Genomic DNA, 21,493 nt, shown 5'->3' on the forward strand with positions numbered 1-21,493 from the left:
AAGTTTGTGAACTGACATCTGGAGATTTAGCTCAGTGGTGCTACCGCCTGCCTCCCAAGCTCAAGGTCCTGAGTTCCATCCCCAGTGCCAAAAAACAAAAATAAAACAAAACAAAAACAAAAAAACTAAAGACAGAATAAGAAAAAAAATTTAAAAAAAACTTTGTGATCTGAAGCACTACTGTTTGTGTGTCTCTGTGTGTGTATATATACACATAAAATTTTTTTTTTTTTTTTTTTTTTTTTTTTGGTGCCAGGGATCGAACTCAGATCCTTCCGCTTGCGCAGCAGGCAGCGAAACCACTGAGCCAAATCCCCGGCCCCACACATAAAATTTTTAATAAAAGGGCTGGGGGTCCAGGGATTTAGCTCAGTGGTTTCGCTGCCTGCTGCACAAGCGCAAGGACCCAAGTTCAATCCCAGGTACCACAAAAAAAAAAAAGGTTCAATACAGTTGTTCAAGGTTCAGTGGGACTACACTGTGGTCCTTACTACTCAGAAGAATACAGCAGGAGGATCATTTGGACCCAGCAGTTTGAAGCCAGCCTGAACCCTAGACAGCATAGCAAGAAAGATCCTGCCTCAAAAAAAAAAAAAAAAGACAGATGGACAGACAGACACACACAGCTCTACAGCAAAAAGATAAATGAAAAATATAATACTCCTGCCAGGTGTGGTAATGTACACCTATAATTCTATCACTCAGGAGGCTGAGATAGGAAGAATGCTGTGAGTTCGAGGCTAGCCTGCGCTAGTCAATTCAAGGCCGGCCTGAACTACATGGGCAAACCTTGTCTCGAAAAATGAAAAAGAAAAAAAAAAGTTGAAGGCTAGCCTGGACTAAATGGTGAGATCCTCTCTCAAAAAACACAAAAAAACTCCTACTGGTAAGGAAAGACTTCTGCCATTTTGGTATTTATTTTTTATATGCCTCATAGATTTTCTGTGCTGTCTTTTTTTTTTTTGGTACCAGAGATCAAACTCTGGTCTTTGAGCTTGTGCAGCAGGCATCGAAACCACTGAGCTAAATCCCCGGCCCCATGCACTGTATTTAAAAAAAAAAAAATCTTTGGGCTAGGGATTTAGCTCAGTGGTTCCCTCTCCTGCCTCGAAAGCTCAAGGTCCCAAGTTCGAGCTCTGTATCAAAAAAAAAAAATCCTTTTTAAATTATTTATTTATTTATTTATTTTTGGTAGCAGGAATTGAACTCGGGACCTTGCGCTTGCCAAGGAGGTACTGTGCCACTGAGCTACATCCTCGGCCCCTGTACTGTCTTTTATATTTAGGTTTGGTTTTTTTTTTTTTAATTTCCTTCTGATTTTTTTTTTTTAGACAGGATTTTACTGTGTTGCCAGGCTAGCCTTGAACTCTCAATGATACTCCTGCTTCAGCCTCCTGAATGCTGAGGTTGCACCACCGCACCCAGCTTCCCTGCTGATTTTTTTTTTGTTGGTACTGGAGATCAAACTCAGGACCTTGTGCTTGCGAGGCAGGCGCCAGAACCACTGAACTAAATCCCTGGTCCCCTTTCTGATTTTTTTAATGTGTATATTCTAAATATTATTTTCTTTGTGGCTGATTACTTTGGAAATTAACATCCTAGATTTATAATCTAATTTGAATTTATATGAATAAATTCAATAGCATACAAAAACTGCTGTACAGTTTTCCTCTTCTGTTACTGTTATAGGTTGCGTCTTCATAAATTGTGCCCATAATCTACATTAATAGTTTTTAGGGATTTGTCTTTTAAATCATGTAGAAATGGGCCAGGGATTTAGCTCAGTGGTTCTGGTGCCTGCCTCGCAAGCTCAAGGTCCTGAGTTCGGTCCCCAGTACCAAAAAAAAAAATCCATGTAGAAAATAAAGTGGTTATAAAACAAAGTTACAATAATAATTTTTATAATTCCCCCTGTATTTACCTTTATCAGCAATCTTTATCTCAGCAATCTTTATCTCTTTATATGGCTTGAAGTTATTATTTAGCATTTTTCATTTTATTCTGAGGGATGGATTCTATTTAACTATTATTTTTTTCAAATATCTTGGTTTCTTTTTCTTCTTGGATGTATGTATATATTTACTTTTTTAGTGGTACTGGTGATTGAACCCAGGGGTTTTACACTGAATTATATCCCCATCTCTTTTATTATTTTAAATTTTGAGACAATCTAGGTGTGGTGGTGCACACCTACACTCCCAGCACTGGAGAGGCTGAGGCAGGAGGATTGCTGTGAGTTGAAGGCCACCCTGGCCTACATAGTGAGTTCAAGCCAGCCTGAACTACATAGTGAGATTCTGTCTTTTTAAAAAAAAAAAAAATTATAAGATAGAATCTTAAGTTGCCCAGGTTGGAACTTGTAACCCTCCTGCCTTAGTGCTAGGATTTCGGGCATGCTGCTCTACCATCCCCAGCTTTTATTTATTTATTTGTTTTGGATTTTTGAAGGTCAGTTTCGCTGGATATAGAATTATTGATTGGAGGGCCAGGGATTTAGCTCAGTGGCATCTGACCTCCCTTGCAGGTGCAAGGTCCTGAGTTTGATCCCCAGTGCCAATAAATAAACAAATAAAAAAAAGAATTATTGGTTGGAAAACACCCCCCCCCCATTTATTTTATCATCCTACTGCTTATTGCAAAGGTTTCTGCTGAGAAACTGACTGATAATCTTTACTGAAGATCTTTCATATTGATGGGTTGCCTCTTTTCTGATTTTTAAGATTCTTTGTCTTGTGGCAGTTCCGTCGTATCTTGGTATGAGTTTATCTGTCTACTTTGTGGGCTTCTTGGGCTACTTTGTCTTTTCCTGATTATTATAGTTATAGTGTCCTCTCACACATCCTGAACTTCCTCCTTTCAGAATGGCACAAATCAAATATTGTACCTCTGAAAGAGGGGAAGACAATCTTTCTGTGTATGTAAAAGGCTGTTTGAAATGCCTTTTATGGGTTTCCTTTGGTCAGAAGTCACAGTGGTGTTGAATTTCGTCTTGACTGTTGCCACATCAGCAATGGCTACAAAAAGGAAGAGCTGCCAATTATTTCTTCAAATAATCTTTCTGCACTCCTTTTTCTTTCTTCCTGGAACTCCCATGATGCATTCATTGGCCTATTTAATGAAGCTGACCCATGTGCTTTAGGCTTTATTTACTTTTGTTCATTCTTTTCTTTTTGCTTTTCAGATTCAATAATTTAAATTGTCTTGTCTTCAAATTTGTTTCTGTTTTACTGGTACCAGGGATTGAATTTAGGACCTTGTGCTTACGAGGCAGGCGCAGTGCCACTGAGCTAAATCCCTGGCCCTTATGTTTTCTGATCTTTTTCTTTTGCCTGCCCAATTTTGCTGTTGATCTCTCTGATGAATTTTTCATTATAAATACTTTTATTCTACATATATATTGTTTTCCTTTTCCATGCTAACATTTAGCTTTTTAAGCATATTAAGACAGTTATTTGGGGGCTTGGTGCCTAGTTTGTAGGCACATGCCTATGCAAGGTGTGAGGTTCAGTCTCCACTACTGTCCCCCCTCCTTTTTATTGAAAAAGACAGTTTTAAAGTCTTTATCTAGAATGTCAAGTATCTGAGCTTTCTTATGGATGGTTTGTGTTTGTTTCCTCAAGTGAGTGCTGTTGTCCTCTTTCTTTGTACCCTTCATGATTTTTTGTTGAAATTTGGTCTTTTGACTATTATTTGACAACTTTGGAAATCAGATTTCCTCCATTTCTTGAGGGTTTCTGGGGTTTTTTGGGGGGAGGATTGTTAAAAGTTGTAGTAGTCTGTTTTGAGACTTTTTCTTTTCTTTTTGAAATAGGGTTTTGCTATGCACTTTAGGCTGGCCATGAACTCACTTTGTAGCCCAGGCTGGCTGCAAACTTGGAGCGATCCTCCTGCCTCATCCTCCTCAGCAATGATTTTGAAAGAGATTTTCTTGAATGGCAGAAGCACAAACGAATAAGCAAAACCCCAGCAGAAACAAAAATAAAACAACTACTTCTCGTGTCTGCAGATTAGCTCTTTGCTGGGATACTCATTCCATTCAGTACTCGGCTTCCTCTGAGGTTGGGCATCAGCCTTAGATGAATGAAGTGCTATGGTGTTCTCAGGTCTTGTATGATCATCTGTCTTGCCTGAGCTTATGTGTGGCTTCTAAATATCCCCATTTTATGCACATGTGTGTGTGTTGCTTGCCTTAACGTTTGCTGGATAAGTGTTCTATCCCCAGCTGTACCTGCTGCTTTTGAATATCCTAATTTCCAGAGTTTTACCCCAGCCTTTCTCCTGGGCCTCTATCCTTCATCTCTTGCCCCCAGTGTCTGTGAGTTTCTAGTTGTTTTATGCCAGCAGCTTTTCCTGTGTGATTTCTGATTTAGGTGAAATAGAGATGAGCATTTTGTTGTTGTTGTTGTTGTTGGTTTGGGGTTTTTTTTGGTATGGGGGATCGAACTCAGGACCTTGACTTGCAAGGCAGGTGCTGGAACCACTGAGCTAAATCCCCAGCCCTGAGAAGAGCATTTTGTATCAGTCCTTCAAATACCTCTCCAGAAAAGGTAGAGCTTTATAAAGTCTACTCTGCTTTTTGAGGCAGGAGCTAGGAATTGGCCTGCCTCTATTTCAAGACCAAAATCACTGCCATACTGGAGAGGAAGTGTGTGGCAAGGGCAAGATTTTTTTTAAAAAGATAGTATTATGACTTTGAACTCAGGGCTTAGCCTTACTTGTGCTAAGCTACATTCCCAGCTTGCTCTTTCTCACGCGCTGCCCCCCACCCCATTGCACACAGGGCCTCCTGCTTGCTACTGAGCTACATTTCTCAGCTTGATTTGGGTTACATGCCTGTCTTCAAAGCAATCATTGTGGTAAACATAATAAATTATTCTGTTTAGCCAGGCTGGATGTTGTAGGATTAGCCACATAGAGAGTAACTAGCTTTTGTTTTATGTACTAAAGTACATTTTGTGTTTTGTTTTATACAGGTACCGCTCTAAAGTTTGTACAAAAAGCATCTACTTATTGAGGCCCTCTTGACTTAGAAAGAGATGTGGGGGGATTCTCGGTCTGGTAACAGAACAGGACCTTTTCGGTAAGTGCTAAAATTTGAATACTGAGATTGTCAGTATTTCAGTGATACATATATAACATTTTTGCCTACCGTAAAAGGATATTTTTCTTTGTGGAGAAATAGCTCTGATGTTTTAAAAAATAGAAGCTCTTTTTAAAATTCTTTGAAATTCTTTCTAAGAAAAAAAATCCCTACTTCAGTAACTAGGTATTGAACCTAGGGAGCATTGAGCTATATTTCTAATCCTTTTTACTTTCTTACTTTCATTCAGAGTCTTGTAAATTGCCCAGGCTGGCCTACAACTTGTAGTCTTCCTGTCTCAGCCTCCCAGAGTGCTAGGATTATAGGCATGTGGCACCATGCCTAGTTTAGAAACAAAGTTTTTTGGTTTTTTTGGTACTGGGGATCAAACTCAGAACTTTGTGCTTATAAGGCAGGTGGCGGAACCACTGAGCTAAATCCCCAGCCCAAAGTTCTTTAAAAGTTTCTAGTCATTTCTAAGTTGATTGTGAAACTGACCATCCATTATACTAAGTGTTTTTATCCTATAACATTTTATTTTTTTGTGGTGTTGAGGATCAAATCCAGGGCCTGGAACATGCAGGCCAGTGCTCTACCGTTGAGCTATATCCTCAGCCCCTTATAACATTTTTCGAACATTAAAGATAGCCTAAAACACTTTTAAATTTTTTTCCTCTTTTAGCAACATAATGTGTACTTGGCTAGTAAAGAAAGCTAGCAAAATATACTGTACATAAATGTTTATAAAAGTTCCATTAAGTTTACTGATAAATTCTTGGAATCCATAGCTGTTCCTTGCCATTGCTATGCGGATGCGTTTTTCTAAGCTATATTTCTGTTTTTGTGTTACTAGGTACAAAGAAGAGTGTAGATGATGGTGGCATTTAGTTGTAAATGGATAATATTTTACATTTTTAAGGAGGTTTTGTTGCTTTTTTTTTTGCCAGTACTACGGTTTTCTATGGCCTTCACTGAGTTACATCTTCAGTTCCTTTTTTTTTTTTGGTACCGGACATCAAACTCAGGACCTTGTGCTTTCTAGACAGATTTGGGAACCACTGAGCTAAATCCCTGGCCCACCTGGCCCATGTTTTAAAAATTTTTAAAAATTTTTTAAAAATTTTGAGACAGGGTCTTGCTAAATTGCACAGACTTGTTTTAATCTTCTCAGTTCAAGCCCTTCAGTCACCTGTGCCAATACTCTCTGCTCTGTAGTTTTCTTATAGCTAGTATAATACACACTGGTGATAGTGTTTTAAAAACTTTTGTATGTGTATTGTGTTCACAATTAGTGAAATGCTATGTGAATATGGTTTTTGGTATATGGCAGAAAAATCTGATTTAAATTTATACATTTGGGCTGGGGATTTAGCTCAGTGGCCCTGTACCTGCCTTGCGAATGCAAGGTTCTGAGTTCAATCATTGGTAACCCCCCACCCCCCCCAAAAAATTATACATTCAAAAATATTGGGCCAGGGATTTAGCTCAGTGGCATCGCACCTGCCTCAAAAGCACAAGGTCCTGAGTTTGATCTCTGGTACTGCCAAAAAAAAAAGAAAAAAAATGATGGGAGCTAGGTCTGGTGGTGCATGCATGTAATCCCAGCACCTGGGAGGCCTTAGGCAAGAAGATTGCCAGTGAGTTCGAGGCCAGCCAGGAATACATAGTGAGACTCTTGTCTCTGAAACAACAAAAAAAGTCTGAATATGAGAAAAGGAGAAAACTAAGAAAACAAAAGTATTGATGTTCCATCTGAAACTTCTGTTGCTAGTAAATTTTCATTTGAATTGGTAGTCTGCGAAATATTGTTTAAAGTCTGTACATGTTCTCATTCATTATTCTGAAGCTTTAGGTTCCAATAAAAAATTTGGGAAAAAAACTAACTTTAGAAAATCTGTGTAATATTTAGTACAACTAACGTTTCATAAATGTTAAACGAAAAGGGTCTTTGCTTTTTTGAAGCCTTTCAATTTATAGAGGTAGTGCTGGGATGTTTTTCTGTTCAGTATATACTAAGCTCTAGATCACTGGTCAGCAAACTGCAGCCCAAAGACCGTTTTTGTTTGTTTGTTTGTTTTTTGAGACAGAGTCTCACTATGTAGTTCAGGCTGACCTTGAACTCACTTTGTAGCTCAGGCTGGCCTCAACTCCCTGCAGTCCTCCTGCCCCAGTCTCCCTAGTGCTGGGATTACAGGCATTTGCCACCACGCCCAGCCCAAAGACTGTTTTGGTTTTTTTTGGTACCAGGGATCGAACTCGGGTCCTTGTGCTTGCACAGCAGGTGGCGAAACCACTGAGCTAAATCCCCGGCCCCCCAAAACTGGTTTTATTTTTATTTTTATTTGGTACCAGGGATCGAACTCGGGTCCTTGCGCCTGTGCAGCAGGTGGCGAAACCACTGAGCTAAATCCCTGGCCCCCAAAACTGTCTTTAAATAAAATGTTATCAGGACACAGACATTTATTTACAGTTTTGTCTATGGTTGCTTACATGTTCCAGTGGCATGGTTGAATTTTTTTTGAATAGTTATTACAAAGATTATATGACCCAGAAAGTCCCAATATATTTACTCTCTGGCTTTTTATTTAAAAAAAAAAGTCTACCAACCTTTGGTCTGGAATGAATGGATTTGTACTTTTTAACCCTTTTTTTTGAGACAAAGTCTCATTATGTTTTCTAGGCTAGCCTGGAACTCACTACTTAACTCAGGCTGGCCTTGCACTTGCTGCAGTCTTCCTGCCTCAGCTTCCCTAGTGCTGGGATTACAGGTGTGCGCCACCACACCTGGCTCTGTACATTAACATTTGTATTTCCTCATTTTATTTATGTATTTATTTTTGGTACTGGGGATTGAACTCAGGACCTTGCGCTGCGGCATCACTGAGCTAAATCCCCAGCCCTCCCCATTTTATTTTATTTTATTTATTTTTTTGGTACTGGGGATCGAACTGGGGTCCTTGAGCTTGCGCAGCAGGTGGCAAAACCACTGAGCTAAATCCCCGACCCCCCAAAACTTTTTATTTTTATTTTTATTTGGTACCGGGGATCGAACTCGGGTCCTTGTGCTTGCGCAGCAGGTGATGAAACCACTGAGCTAAATCCCTGGCCCCCTCCCCATTTTAAATGTAAGTCATTACATGCTTTTTTTTTTTAACAATTTTTTTTTCTTTCTTTGTTTTTTGATTTTCAGACTTGTGCTATGGAGCAAACACAGGATAGAACCCAAGGGATCAAACCCAGTGAAAGCTGTACAAGCACTCTACCACTGTTACACACCCAGCCCTTGATTTTATTTTTAATTTTTATTAGTACATGTTTGCAGTACACAATGATTACATTCATTGTAGGGAGTTGATGCAGGTACATAACACATCTTGATTCTTTTTATGTCCCCTTTCCCTCCCCTTTCTCTCCCTTCTTTCCATCTCTTGGTCTCCTTGTCAGTCTTTCCATTTCCTTTTATATCTTTTATTTTGCTATTTAATTTATATTTTGGGTTTCTCATTATTAGAGAAACCATGTGACATTTAAGCTTATGTATCTGATTTATTTTACTTAATATTATGGTCTCAGATGGCATCCTTTTCCCAACAAATGAGTCATTTATCCTTCTATATGGAAGAGTAGTTCTCCATTGTATATAAATACCACATTTTCTTAAAGACATGGAACGGCCAGGGATTTAGCTCAGTGGTTTCGCTGCCTGCTGCATAAGTGGAAGGACTGGAGTTCGATCCCCAGTACCAAAAAAATAAAATAAAATAGAGGGCCAGGGATTTAGCTCAGTGGTTCTCCCGCCTGCCTTGCAAGCGCAAGGACCCGAGTTCGATCCCTGGTACCAAAAAAAAAAGAAAAGAAAAGGGCTAAAGATATATCTCATTGGTGTTTGCCTAGTATGGGCTCAATCCCTAGGGAACTCTCCTTGCCAAGGGGGAAGAAAATCCCAAAACAAAACAAAAACCTTTGACTAGAGGGAGATATAATTTATATAACATTTTTTTTTGAGGGGGACTAATTTGGACCAAAAATAGATATCTTGCAGGAAAATTATTATTTTCTTAAATTCATTTTTTTTCCCCATTAAGTTTATTGGTACATTTTAGGTATAAAATACATTTACGTACATCATTGGGATCTTGTACCATTAGATGAGTATCTTGGTTCTTATTTTCTTTCCCCTTCCCTTAAATTCATTTTTATTTAGTTAAATGATTTTCATAGCCTCAGCTATATTAATAGTGCTATTTCTTTTTTTTTTTTCTTTTTTTTGGTACTGGGGATCGAACTTGGGTCCTTGCGCTTGCGCAGCAGGTGGCGAAACCACTGAGCTAAATCCCTGGCCCGTTATTTCTTGATTAGTCTCCACAAAATATAGATCAAAGGACCTCAGTACAGTAAGTTACTCTAGATTTGTTTGATCTTAGAAAGGTAAGGAAATTCTAAGGGAGTATTCAAAGACAGTGTTGGATGCATTCTGGTCAGAAAACATGTAGATTTAAATGGCTCAGCCCACATCTCATGAGTGTCTGAGGAGGCTTAAAAGTCTTCTAGCTGGGCCGAGGATTTAGCTCAGTTGTTCCGCTGCCTGCCCCGAACACATGCAAGGACCGGAGTTCGATCCCCAGTACCGAAAATAAAAAAAAGTCTTTAGCCAGCTAATTAGTAGGACTTGAATGATTTTTAAATATGAGAGGTCCTATAGTTAATTATAACATCTTAATTTTAGTGTTAAATTTATTATTTATGAAGATCATTTAAATTTGCTTCTTTTAGGATGAACCACATAGGCATAACTAATGTTAATGGGAACCAATGGAAGTTACTGTGTTCTGAAATCCATTAAATGTACATCATTCTAGTGTTTTGGTTAATGGTAAATTCCTGTTAGTTTAACAGAGGGTTTGGCTTTATAACTTTACTCTTGAACTAAGTAACCTGAAATCCGTTGTCTTTTGAATTTTACTATATGGTGTAGTTTGAACTTAGAAGGGTCCTTTATAATAGGAACTGTATGTTCTGGGAGGAGAGAACTGTGTTGGTGCTATCTTAATGCTTTTGTTTACTGCAGGTAACCCTTCAAATCATTTTCTTTTCTTTTTCATGTGTCTCCATCCTGTATCCCTAATTGTCTATTTAAGTGTCCTCATCTTTGACCAAAGCCAAAATGTGTAAAATGCTCTGGAGGTTAGGCAAGGGGAAGAAATTGGGTAGTATGGATGATTGTGCCACTTCTTGTTTATCTCTTGATTTCTGTAAACTGAGAATGTGATACTATTAATACTATTCCTAGTTTAAAAATACTCTTTGTTACTGTGAAAAATTAGCTTGTGAGACATTGGAATCTGAAATATCAGCTTCTTCATTTGGGAGATGGGGATAATGCTTGAAGACCTAATACTGTCTTTAGGTCCTTTTAAGCTCCTGGGAGCTGTTGCTTCACTTAGGTGACTTACACATGCTTTATAGCATGATTTATGCTGCCTTCTGTGATAACCTTGGGTAGTTATAGTAAGTGCTTCTGGGTTGAGTCACTGTAGAACTGGGATTTAGATGCAGCCAGAGTGATACTCAGCTGGTGAACACTGGTGTGCTTCTACTGCTGATTGATATACAACTAGTGTTTGTTTCTTTTGGGCTTGCATCCATTTTGAATGGTATTCTTGCTATAGCTGTCATGAAAGAAATATTTTGGAATGTTACCCTTGGATGCAGCTATGAGAAAGACACTTCCTGAAACTTACTGTAAGAAATTAAAAGTGCCTTGATTTTTTTCTGATGTATAGGAATCATCATGTTGACCTTGGAATTCTAAGTTCCCTAGCTATAGGAAATGGAAATTTTTGTAATGTCACCATTGTTAGCTTATCTGGTATTGCGGATTTTCCCTGTTGCAGGACTGGTTGAAAGCTTTTTCTGCAGCAGTCATGTTGAAAACCTTGTGTTGACTTTCCTCGTGTTCTGAAATGGGAGCATAAAACTTTACTCCGTCACTTCGTCTTAAGATAGCAAAACTTTGCTGTTTTCTGCAGATCTAGGACCTTGTTACAGAACTCTGCCAAAAAAAAAAAAATGTTTACAGAAGAATGTGCTGTGATTAGAGAAGAATATGCTGGTGTGTAGATTTCAAACTCTCTGGACAATATGAATAACACTGTCTTTGTTTCTACAGTGGGAGCCAAGAAGAGAGGTTTGCTCCCGGGTGGAACAGGGATTATCCTCCTCCTCCCCTTAAGAGTCATGCTCAAGAGAGACACTCTGGCAACTTTCCTGGCAGAGATTCACTTCCCTTTGATTTCCAGGGGCATTCGGGGCCTCCTTTTGCAAATGTAGAGGAGCATTCTTTCAGCTATGGAGCTAGAGATGGACCGCATGGTGACTATCGAGGAGGGGAGGGACCAGGACATGATTTCAGGGGGGGAGATTTTTCATCTACTGATTTCCAGAGCAGAGATTCTTCACAGTTGGACTTCAGGGGTAGGGACATACATTCTGGGGATTTTCGGGATAGAGAAGGACCACCTATGGACTATAGGGGAGGGGATGGTACTTCTATGGATTTTAGAGGAAGGGAGACACCTCATATGAACTACAGGGACAGGGATACTCACACTGTTGACTTCAGAGGTAGAGATCCTCCATCTGACTTTAGGGGCCGGGGCACTTACGATTTAGATTTTAGAGGCCGGGATGGATCCCATGCAGATTTTAGAGGAAGAGATTTATCAGATTTGGATTTCAGGACCAGAGATCAGTCCCGTTCTGATTTTAGGAATAGAGATGTATCGGATTTGGACTTTAGGGATAAAGACGGAACACAGGTGGACTTCAGAGCCCGAGGTTCAGGAACTACTGATCTAGACTTTAGGGACAGGGATACACCACATTCAGACTTCAGAGGTAGACACCGGTCCAGGACTGATCAGGATTTTAGGGGCAGAGATATGGGACCTTGTGTGGAATTTAAAGACAGGGAGATGCCTCCTGTGGATCCAAAACTTTTGGATTACCTTCAGCCCTCTACACAAGATAGAGAACATTCTTGTATGAACGTGAACAAGAGAGAAGAATCCAAATATGACCATACTGCAGAAAGGCCTAGTTTTGGCATTCAGAAGGGAGAATTTGAGCATTCAGAAACAAGAGAAGGAGAAACACAAGGTGTTGCCTTTGAACATGAGCTTCCATCAGATTTTCAAAAGAGCCAAAGTCCAATTCAAGACCAAGACAAGTCACAGCTTTCTGGAGCTGAGCAACAGAGTTCAGATGCTGGCCTGTTTAAACAAAAGGGTGACCTGGACTTTCTTGGCCAACAAGACACGGATTATAGAAGCATGGAGTATCGTGATGTGGATCACAGGTTGCCTGGAAGCCAGATCTTTGGCTATGGGCAGAACAAGACTTTTCTGGAAGGCAAAACTGCCCGAGACGCCCAACGGGACCTTCAGGTATGTTGATGAGGTGGATTTTGCTCTTTTTTGTTACTGTTTTTTGGCTTTTTCTTTTTTCATAAGGCTTTTTTGAAAGAAGCATTATGGTGTCCAGGAATTTTAGTCTTGCATCTCTCCTTGCACAGCCATTAGAAAGCAAAATTTGTATTCAGGAGTGGAATGAGTATAAATCTTGAGAGAAAGGGCCCTTACCTCAGATCCATCTCCCCTCCCCTCCCCACTTCCTTCCACCCTCCTCTCTCTGTCTCTGTGTGTGTGTGTGTGTGTGTGTGTGTGTGTGTGTGTGTCTCTCTCTCATTCATCTTTTTGTAGTTTTTGAGAAAGATATCTTTCTGTAGTCCAAGCTGATTTTGAACTCACTACAGTCCCTACTGGCTGTGAATTTGCAACCATCTTCCTGCCTCAGCCTCCTCAATGCTAGGATTACAGCTGTATGCCACCATATCGGGCCTTTAGATCATATTTTTTATTTGTTTTTTCATTATTTTGTTTTATTGTGCTGATTTAAATATCCTGAGATGATTTAGTTTGTTCTCACAACTTACATGATCAGGCCTTGTGATTTAGAATTTTTTTTTTTTTTTGGTACTAGGGATCAAACTTAGGACCTTGCGCTTTCAAGGCAGGCACTGGAACCACTGAGCTAAATCCCTGGCCCCTAGAACTTTTTTTCTTATTTATTTATTTATTTATTTATTTTTTTTGGTACCAGGGATTGAACTCGGGTCCTTGTGCTTGCACAGCAGGTGGCGAAACCACTGAGCTAAATCCCCAGCCCTTTTTTTCTTATTTAAACTCATTCATAGTCTTTCCATAGTTGTAGACTATTCCCGCAGTCATGAAGAAGTGATATTGATGTTTTGAGTATCTTCTTGAAGCTAAATTAATTAGCTTAAATGTTTTGAGGTTCCTGAAAGAAGAAGGTAATGTTTGCATTTTTGTTATTGCTCTGGGGATTGAACCCAAGACCTCATACACACTAGGCAGTACCTAAACTTTTTTCATTTTTATTTTGTGGTGGGTCTTGCTAAGTTGCTGAGGCTGGTCTTGAACTTCAAATCCTCTGGCCTCAACCTCCTGAGTAGCTGGAATTACAGGTGTGCACCACCATGCCTGGGTCTATGTTTACAATTTAACAATGAAAATAATATCTGTAAAACAGATTCTACAAATTTTTTTTTGTACCGGGGATTGGTACCTTGTGCTTGTGAGGCAGGTGCCAGAACCACTGAGCTAAATCCCCATCCCAGATTCTACAGATCTTTATTTAGGTTTCACTATTTTGGATGGTGATCTTAATACATATTAACCAAATAATGGGCTGTTAGACAGTTAGAGCTATGTAACCACAGTTTATTGTCTAAATCCAGTATTTTCAAGAGTAAAAGAAGGGGCTGGGGATGTATCTGAGTGGCACTGTGCCTACCTGGCAAACACAAGGTCCTGCGTTCAATCCCTGGTACCAAAAAAAAAAAAGTAAAAGAGGACACTGTTCATAATTAGGGCAGGCAGTAGACATAATGAGATGTGGTCACTTAGTTATAGGAGATTTTCTTCTCAAAAGTTAAATCCTATTTATAACCTTTTTTTTTAATTTTTGAGACAGGGTGTTGCTAAATTGCCCAGGCTTGGTTTGAACTTGCAGTTCTCCTGCCTTAGCCTTCTTAGTGTTGGGATTATAGGCATGTGCTACCATGCTTGGCTATAACTTGTTTTGGTAGTGGGGATCAAACTTGGGACCTTGCACTTGGGAGGCAGGTGGCAGAACCACTGAGCTAAATCCCCATCCCTTGTATATAACTTTCTCTCTCTCTCTCTCTTTTTTTTTTGGTACCGGGGATCAAACTCAGGTCCTTGGGCTTGTGCAGCAGGCGGCAAAACCACTGAGCTAAATCCCGGCCCCCTTGTATGTAACTTTTGAAATAGAGGGAAATTAATTAGAGCTGAATCTTTAAATATAAAAAAAGTAGATTTCTGTGAATTATTCTGTTACATGGTTTAGACTCAGATTTTTACTTTGTTTTGAAATTTGTTTATTGAAGGCATCTTTAATAAATTACATCTAGTTTAAATTTTTATTTGCTTGGGTCGGGAATTTAGCTCAGTGGTGCTGCTGCCTGCTGAAGAACAAACAGACTTTTTTAATTTGCTCATTCAGGAAGAGAAAGTTATAGTGTTAAGAATATATGCTTTTTCTAATTGTAAAAATGTCATATTCAAGCCGGGTGTGGTGATGCATGTCTGTAATCCCAGCACTTGGGAGACTGAGGCAAGAGGATCATCATCACAAGTTTGAGGCCAGGCTGAGCTGCATAGTAAGTTCAAGGCAAGCCTGAACTACATATAGAGACCCTGTCTCAAACAAACAAACAAAGCTGAGGATGTAGCTCAGTGCAAGCACAAGGTCCTGAGTTTGATCCCCGGTACCAAAAAAAAAAAAAGTCATATTCAGTGTATTTCTCTCCCTCCTTTTTTCTTTTTTCCTTTCCTTGCCTTTCTTTTTCTTTCTTTTTGTGTTTGGGATGGAATTTATGTGTGTTAAACACATGCACATACTAAACCTGGTATTGTTTCTCTTAATATTCTGCTTTAGTATTTCAAGACTCAATGATCTTGTGTCTTAGTATACTTGTTTTTTTGTTTGTTTTTGTTTTTTTGAGACAGGGTCTTGCTATGTAGTTCAAACTGGCTTTGAACTCACTATGTAGTGCAGGGTGCTCTCAGACTTCTTGCAATCCTCCTGCCTCAGCCTCTTGATCCTACTGGGATTACAGGTGTGCATCAGCACAACTGGCATGTTTTAGCATACTTGTAATCCAATGATTTGAAGTCAAATTTTGGCAGCCAGGCATGGTGACTCATACTTGTAATCTCAGCAGTTTTGGAGGCTGAGGCAGGAGGATCACAAGTTTGAACACAGCCTGGGAATGCAGCTCAGTGTGAAGGCCTGAGTTCAATTCCCAGAACTACTACCCTCCCCCCAAAATTGGAAGGGTGACTTAAAACAATAGAGAAAGTTATAGTTTTTCTTATTGTCACGTGATACAAGTCATTTTCATTTTTGATTTTCAATGTCTATATTTCATACTGAGTTTAATTTTGCACACAAAGTTATATTTGTGAAATAATTTTACATTCTGAATTCAAGGATCAAGATTATAGGACTGGCCCAAGTGAGGAGAAACCTAGCAGGCTTATTCGTTTAAGTGGGGTGCCTGAAAATGCCACAAAAGAAGAGGTAAGATATGTGTTCTGTCTCTGTCTCTGTCAGTTAAAAATATTTTTTAAAGTTTTTATTTGGAAAAATTATAGATTCACAGGAAGGTACAAAGATGTATGGGGATATCATGTATACTCCTCACCCAGCCCCTCTCAGGGTTAATCTCTTGGGTAACTATAGTACAGTATTTACACTAGAAAATTGACCTTTTTTTCTGTACTTGGGATCAAACTGAGGACCTTGTGCTTGGGAGGCAGGAGTGGTGCCACTGAGCTAAATCCCCGGCCCAAGACAATTGACTGATGTAATCCATTGGGCTTATTCAGATTTTACCAGTTACGCGTATATTCACTGAGGTGAGGTTTGTAGAAAGCATTATGAGAAATGATTGCTGACTTTAAACCTGGTAATTGTCTCGTAGGGAATATTATTTCAAGAGTTCATACATAAAGATGCAGTTGATTTACAATAGTACAAACTGAGAACTGCCTAACTGTTCAGTTCAAAGAATTGGTTTACTAAATTATGGCAGAACTTATGTAAGAATTGATCAGAATGTTGAAACAAATATGCTTACTGTGTGCCAGGCATTGTGTAATACTTATAAGCGTTAGTTCACTTAATTATCACACCGTCTTACGAGTAGGTACTCTTAATCTGTTCACACCAGGTATTCCAACCTACAGGTTAGAGGATCTCTTACTGAAATGATTGGGGCAAGAAGTCATTTAGATTTTGGAATATTTGTACAAAGTTTACTGGTTGAGCATCTCTAATCTGATAATATGAAATTCAAAATACTCCAAAATCTAAAACCTTTGGAGTGTTTTGGATTCCACATTTTTGGATTAGGGATTTTCAGTTTGTATTTTGTGTCAGTGAATATTATAAAGCCACTGCCTCCATGAGTAATAGAAAAGCAAGCAAAAGATACATAATACAGTGATAAGTTTTCTGAAGAAGGGTAAAGATAGGATGTCACTGGGATTGGGGCCATTTTAGACTGAGCAGTTAGAAAAGGCATCAGTGAAGGATAGCGCATTTGAGCCCAGGCCTGAATGCAGCAAGAGAGCAGTTTGTTTGAAGTTACAGAAAAACCTCACCAGACTGAGCTCACATGCCATGCCTTGGACTGAGCCCAGTGCATCATTTTATGTTAATAGATGAGAAACTGGGCACTAAAAGGTTAGACAAGTGAGTGGGAGAGGCTTGGACTACAGATAGTTTGAAAGCTTGAGTTCTTGAAGATTACACTCTGCCTTTCTTACATATTTGGGAATTTTTGAATAAGCATGACTTAATTTTGCTTTTACAAAATAACCATAGTTTGAAATTTTATAGAATAAAACCATTAGGGAAAATATAGTGTTTGACTGTGATTTGTATCATCAGTGTAAATACCATATTCTTATAGATTCTTAATGCCTTTCGGACTGCCAATGGAATGCCTGTAAGGGAGTTGCAGTTGAAGGAGTATAACACAGGTGAGTTTCTTTACAGGTATATGGCTTTGGGTTAGGAAGGGTCTTTGTCAGATCTCAGCATTATATGCTACTTAAAAAAATTTTTTCTTTTTAAGAAACCATAATTAAGATTTCTAGAGCTGGGCGTGGTGGCGCACGCCTGTAATCCCAGCACTCGGCAGGCTGAGGCAGGAGGATTGCTTTGAGTTCGAGGCCAGCCTGGGCTACATAGTGAGTTCAGGGCCAACCTGAACTACAAAGGGAGACCCTGTCTCAAAAAACCAAAAAAGGGCTGGGGATTTAGCTCATTGGTTCCACCGCCTGCCTTGCAAACCAAGGACCTGAGTTCGATCCCTGGTACCAAAAAAAAAAAAGATTTTTAGAAACCTCCTATACCTTTAGTCTTAGGTGTGCTTCTTTGTTGATGTTATTCCACACATGTGCAATCAGGGTGCATGTTCCAGTTCTGAATGCCTGTGAAATACAAAATAAGTGTTGTAGCATCTGTCCCTAAATATATTTTATATAATTATTAAATTTTTTATTTATATTCTTCACAGTGGCAGAATGCTTAGATTTAATCCCATAGGATTTAACAAACTTGCTGTATATAAAATTTTACATTTCCTTGCTTCAGAGTAAAATTAACAACTTTCCAGAGAAATTGTACAAAATACTGGTTTCTTGAATTTTCAGTATTATCTAAGAACAGAGTCCTGCAACATCTATTATGTTGAAAGCCATGAATAAGTCCAGAAAAGCCTTTTTATTTTGACGGCTACTCTGGTTTGAACTGCAGATTAAACTTGCAGAGTATCCTCATAGTATGTCAGGGCACCAAGTTCATTCAGTTCCTTCAAATCTTACTGTAGAAAAAATATTCAGAAGTGAAATATCAAGTATTCAAGGTTTTGATCAATATTTTTAGGACTACATGATATGATATGGTTTAAAAATAAAGGTAATCTTTACCTGTTTTGTAGAATTTTAAGTTGAAGACAGTAGAATGTTAAGCTTCTCACAGAACATAGAATTGTAGTTATCCAGTTAAAGAAATCTTCATGTAAGAGGATGTCATATTTTTGAGATTATAATCCCCCCTCCCTTTTTTGGTTTTGTTTTTGTTTGAGACAGACTTGAATTCACTATGTAGCCTCAGGCTGGCCTCAAACTCATCGAGATCCTCCTGCCTCAGCCTCCTGAGTGCTGGAATTACAGGTGTGCACTGCCACGCCTAGCTGATAATTCACTTTTAAACAGTTTACCATAGTTAGAATTTTTGGATTAATTAGATAGCTTCTTCAAATGGGTTCTCTAGAGGAAAATTTTCCACAGAAATAAACTTTATGCTTGAGAAAATACGTTGTATTAAGTCCAGAAGAAAGTAGTTTATTTCTTTGCTTTGAAAACAATCCTGAATTTGTAGAAACATGACTAAGTGTAGTTATATTGTTCTTGTAAACTTCATTTTTGTTACTTATTTTTTGCATGTATCCCATAAATAATTTCATTGGAAACTAAAGTAGAATATACAAATTAGAGATACTCCTCAACTCAAGGGTAATAGCCTCAACTTCAATCTTGTGCTATGAATTGTATTTTCATTAAGTATTGATATATTTATGAAAGAAGAGGTGTCTTAATATTGAAGTAGCAGTTCAGATATTTCATTTTCTGTTTTTTGTATTACTCCTTTACCTTTTCTTTTTTTTGGTACCAGGGATAGAACTTGGGACCTTGGCGCTTGCGAGGCAGGTGTCGAAACCACTGAGCTAAATCCCTGACCCCTCTTTTCTTTTTGAAATAGGGTCTTACTATATAATTCAGGCTGGCCTTAAACTCACTATGTAGCCCCATGCTGGTCTTGAACTCATGCCAGTCCTCCTTCAGCCTCTCAGGTGCTAGGATTATAGGAGTGTGCCACCCTGCTCAGCATTACTTATTTACTTTCTTTTTTTTTTTGGTACCAGGGATTGAACTCGGGACCTTGGGCTTGTGAGGCAGGTGGCGAAACCACTGAGCTAAATCCCCGGCCCCATTTACTTTCTATTTAAATTGTCAAATGTGTTACAAGAGTAAAATTTACATCAATCCATAAGATACAAAGAGAAAAGTTTTTTGTTTTTTTTTTGGTACCGGGGATTGAACTCGGGACCTTGCGCTTGCAAGGCAGGCGCCAGAACCCCTGAACTAAATCCCTGGCCCTAAAGAGAAAGTTTTTAAAATTGTTGACCATAGGAGCTATTAGAGTCATAATTGGCAGACCAAAGACATTGATGTACATGTGAAATCATTCAGGACAGTGGTTTTAAAAAAACTCAGCACTTTATTATATGAAGTGATAATGTATTTTATATACATATACACACATATATATATTTTTCTTTTTTTGATGAAAGGATAAGATTACCAATGTCCATCTTACTGATACTACATCTCTATGTGAGAAATAGAATGAATTTTTGAAAGTATCAGTCAGATCTTGTTACTCCCATGCCTAAAACCCTCAGATGGCCTTTGACTTCACTTGGAAGAAGTTTCCAACTCCTTATTTTTTTGGTACTGGGGATCAAACTTGGGTCCTTGTACTTGCGCAGCAGGTGGCGAAACCACTGAGCTAAATCCCCGGCCTTCCAACTCCTTGTTTTGATTTACAAAGCCCTACATGAGTTAGTCCTTGGTGGCTGTCTGACCACTGTCATACTGCTCTGTACTTGCCCTATCATGCTATTGCCATATAGACTTTTCTCTTGACCTTGACCAGTACCAACTTCTTTCTATGTCATAGCCTTTGGACTGCTCTTCTGGTCTTCACTTGTCTTCTGTGATTTAAGCTCTTGGCTTTAGTGTCACTTCTCTGAAGCTGGCTACCCAATCTAATCTAAATCCAATCTAAAATCTAATTTCCATCTAATCTAAAAATCACTTTTTAGTTACTTTTCATCATATTCTTGTTTGTTGGCTTTGGATCTATCACTCTGATTTTTTTTTTTGGTGGTTTGTGTATCTCATTATTCTCACTAGAAAGTTAGTTTCATGCTGGGAGGGGGTGGGGTGCAAACCTGTAATCCCAGCACTTGGGAGGCTGAGGCAGGAGAATTGCCATGAGTTCAAGGCTAGCCTGAACTACATCAGCAAGACTCTGTCTCAAAAAAGAAAGCTCCATGACAGCAATACTTTTAGAGAAGTGTCCATGATGTAGGTGGGGAACAGCAGTGATTTCCTCTCAGGGGAAGAGCATATTAACATGTTCACGATGGGGTTAGCATGACTCTCCCATTGGGTGACTAGTAGCACCTTACAGGACAAGACAGTACCATGTTGCTCATTGGGACAGTCACGAACATATCACTAGTGGTTCAAGCTGGTGGGAACATGTGTCTTGGAACAATCAAGTTCAGAGAACTTTAATATTTACTTGTTAAATGACAATGTGTGAGCCGGGCATGGTGGCACACACCTGTAATTCCAGCACTTGGAAGGCTGAGGCAGGAGCATCAGTGTGAGTTCGAGGTCAGCCTTGGCTACATAGTGAGTTCAAGGATAGCCTAAACTGCATAGTGAGACCCTGTCTCAAAAAACAAACAAAAAAAGATAATGTGTGAATCTCAATGGAAAGGCTGACTTTTTTTCTTTTTGAAGGTTAAGAATAGGAAAATTTATTGAGAGAAAGATAGCTTCTGTCTAAGAGAAAAATTGGCAGTCATTTTGGGCTGGATGACAACCTGCAAGAGTATGCCAGGTGGATGTTGCTCATAACTGGGATTGTGGGGTAGAGTTCTTCCTCTTAGTTGGTAAAATGGGGAGTTGCTTTGTAACAGAGAATATATTAATGCCTTTTTTTACTGACTAGAAATTTTATTTTTGTTCCATTTAGAGGTATTTTATATATAAGGTAACTTTTATCAAGGACCTGTGAGTAGCTAGGTGTGGTGATGCATGTCTGTAATCCCAGCGCCTGGGAGGCTGAGGCAGGAGAATCACTGCAAGTTTGAGGCCAGCCTGGGCTACATAGTGAGTTGAAGGCCAGCCTGAACTACGTGATGAGACTCTGTCTCTTTCTTTCTTTTTTTTTTTTTGGTACCAGGGATCAAACTCAGGACCTTATGCTTGTGAGGCAGGCGGCAGAACCACTGAGCTAAATCCCTGGCCCAAGACTCTGTCTCAAACACAACAAAACAATGAAATGTGATAGGTACATCATATATTAATTCTAAGGGATATGTATTCAGGTCTAATACTTATGCAGCAAAATCTGTGAATAAGAAGACTAAGACTATAA

At 39.1% G+C, this 21,493-nt stretch overlaps 1 protein-coding gene across 10 annotated transcripts in view; it reads left to right on the top strand.

Moving 5' to 3' along the window:
• Rbm6 (RNA binding motif protein 6) overlaps positions 1 to 21,493 on the top strand; it is a 107,314-nt gene that overhangs the window by 15,675 nt on the left and 70,146 nt on the right. For 5 of the 10 annotated variants that reach the window (XM_021264762.2, XM_021264816.2, XM_004834072.4 and 2 more), the window contains exons 2-5: positions 4,974 to 5,080; positions 11,250 to 12,525; positions 15,677 to 15,766; positions 17,163 to 17,232. In XM_021264762.2, the coding sequence (XP_021120421.2) occupies positions 5,037 to 5,080; positions 11,250 to 12,525; positions 15,677 to 15,766; positions 17,163 to 17,232 (1,480 nt within the window). In that variant the 5' untranslated portion in view covers positions 4,974 to 5,036. Of the gene's footprint in view, positions 1 to 4,973; positions 5,081 to 11,249; positions 12,526 to 15,676; positions 15,767 to 17,162; positions 17,233 to 21,493 lie in introns of those variants that run through there. The other 5 variants (XM_087186098.1, XM_021264887.1, XM_021264908.1 and 2 more) reach the window with 3 other exon arrangements.

This window comes from Heterocephalus glaber, unplaced genomic scaffold (genome assembly GCF_053883595.1).
Source record: "Heterocephalus glaber isolate CG9 unplaced genomic scaffold, H.glaber_assembly_v1.0 deba00001504, whole genome shotgun sequence".
NCBI classification, from domain to species: Eukaryota; Metazoa; Chordata; class Mammalia; order Rodentia; family Bathyergidae; genus Heterocephalus; species Heterocephalus glaber.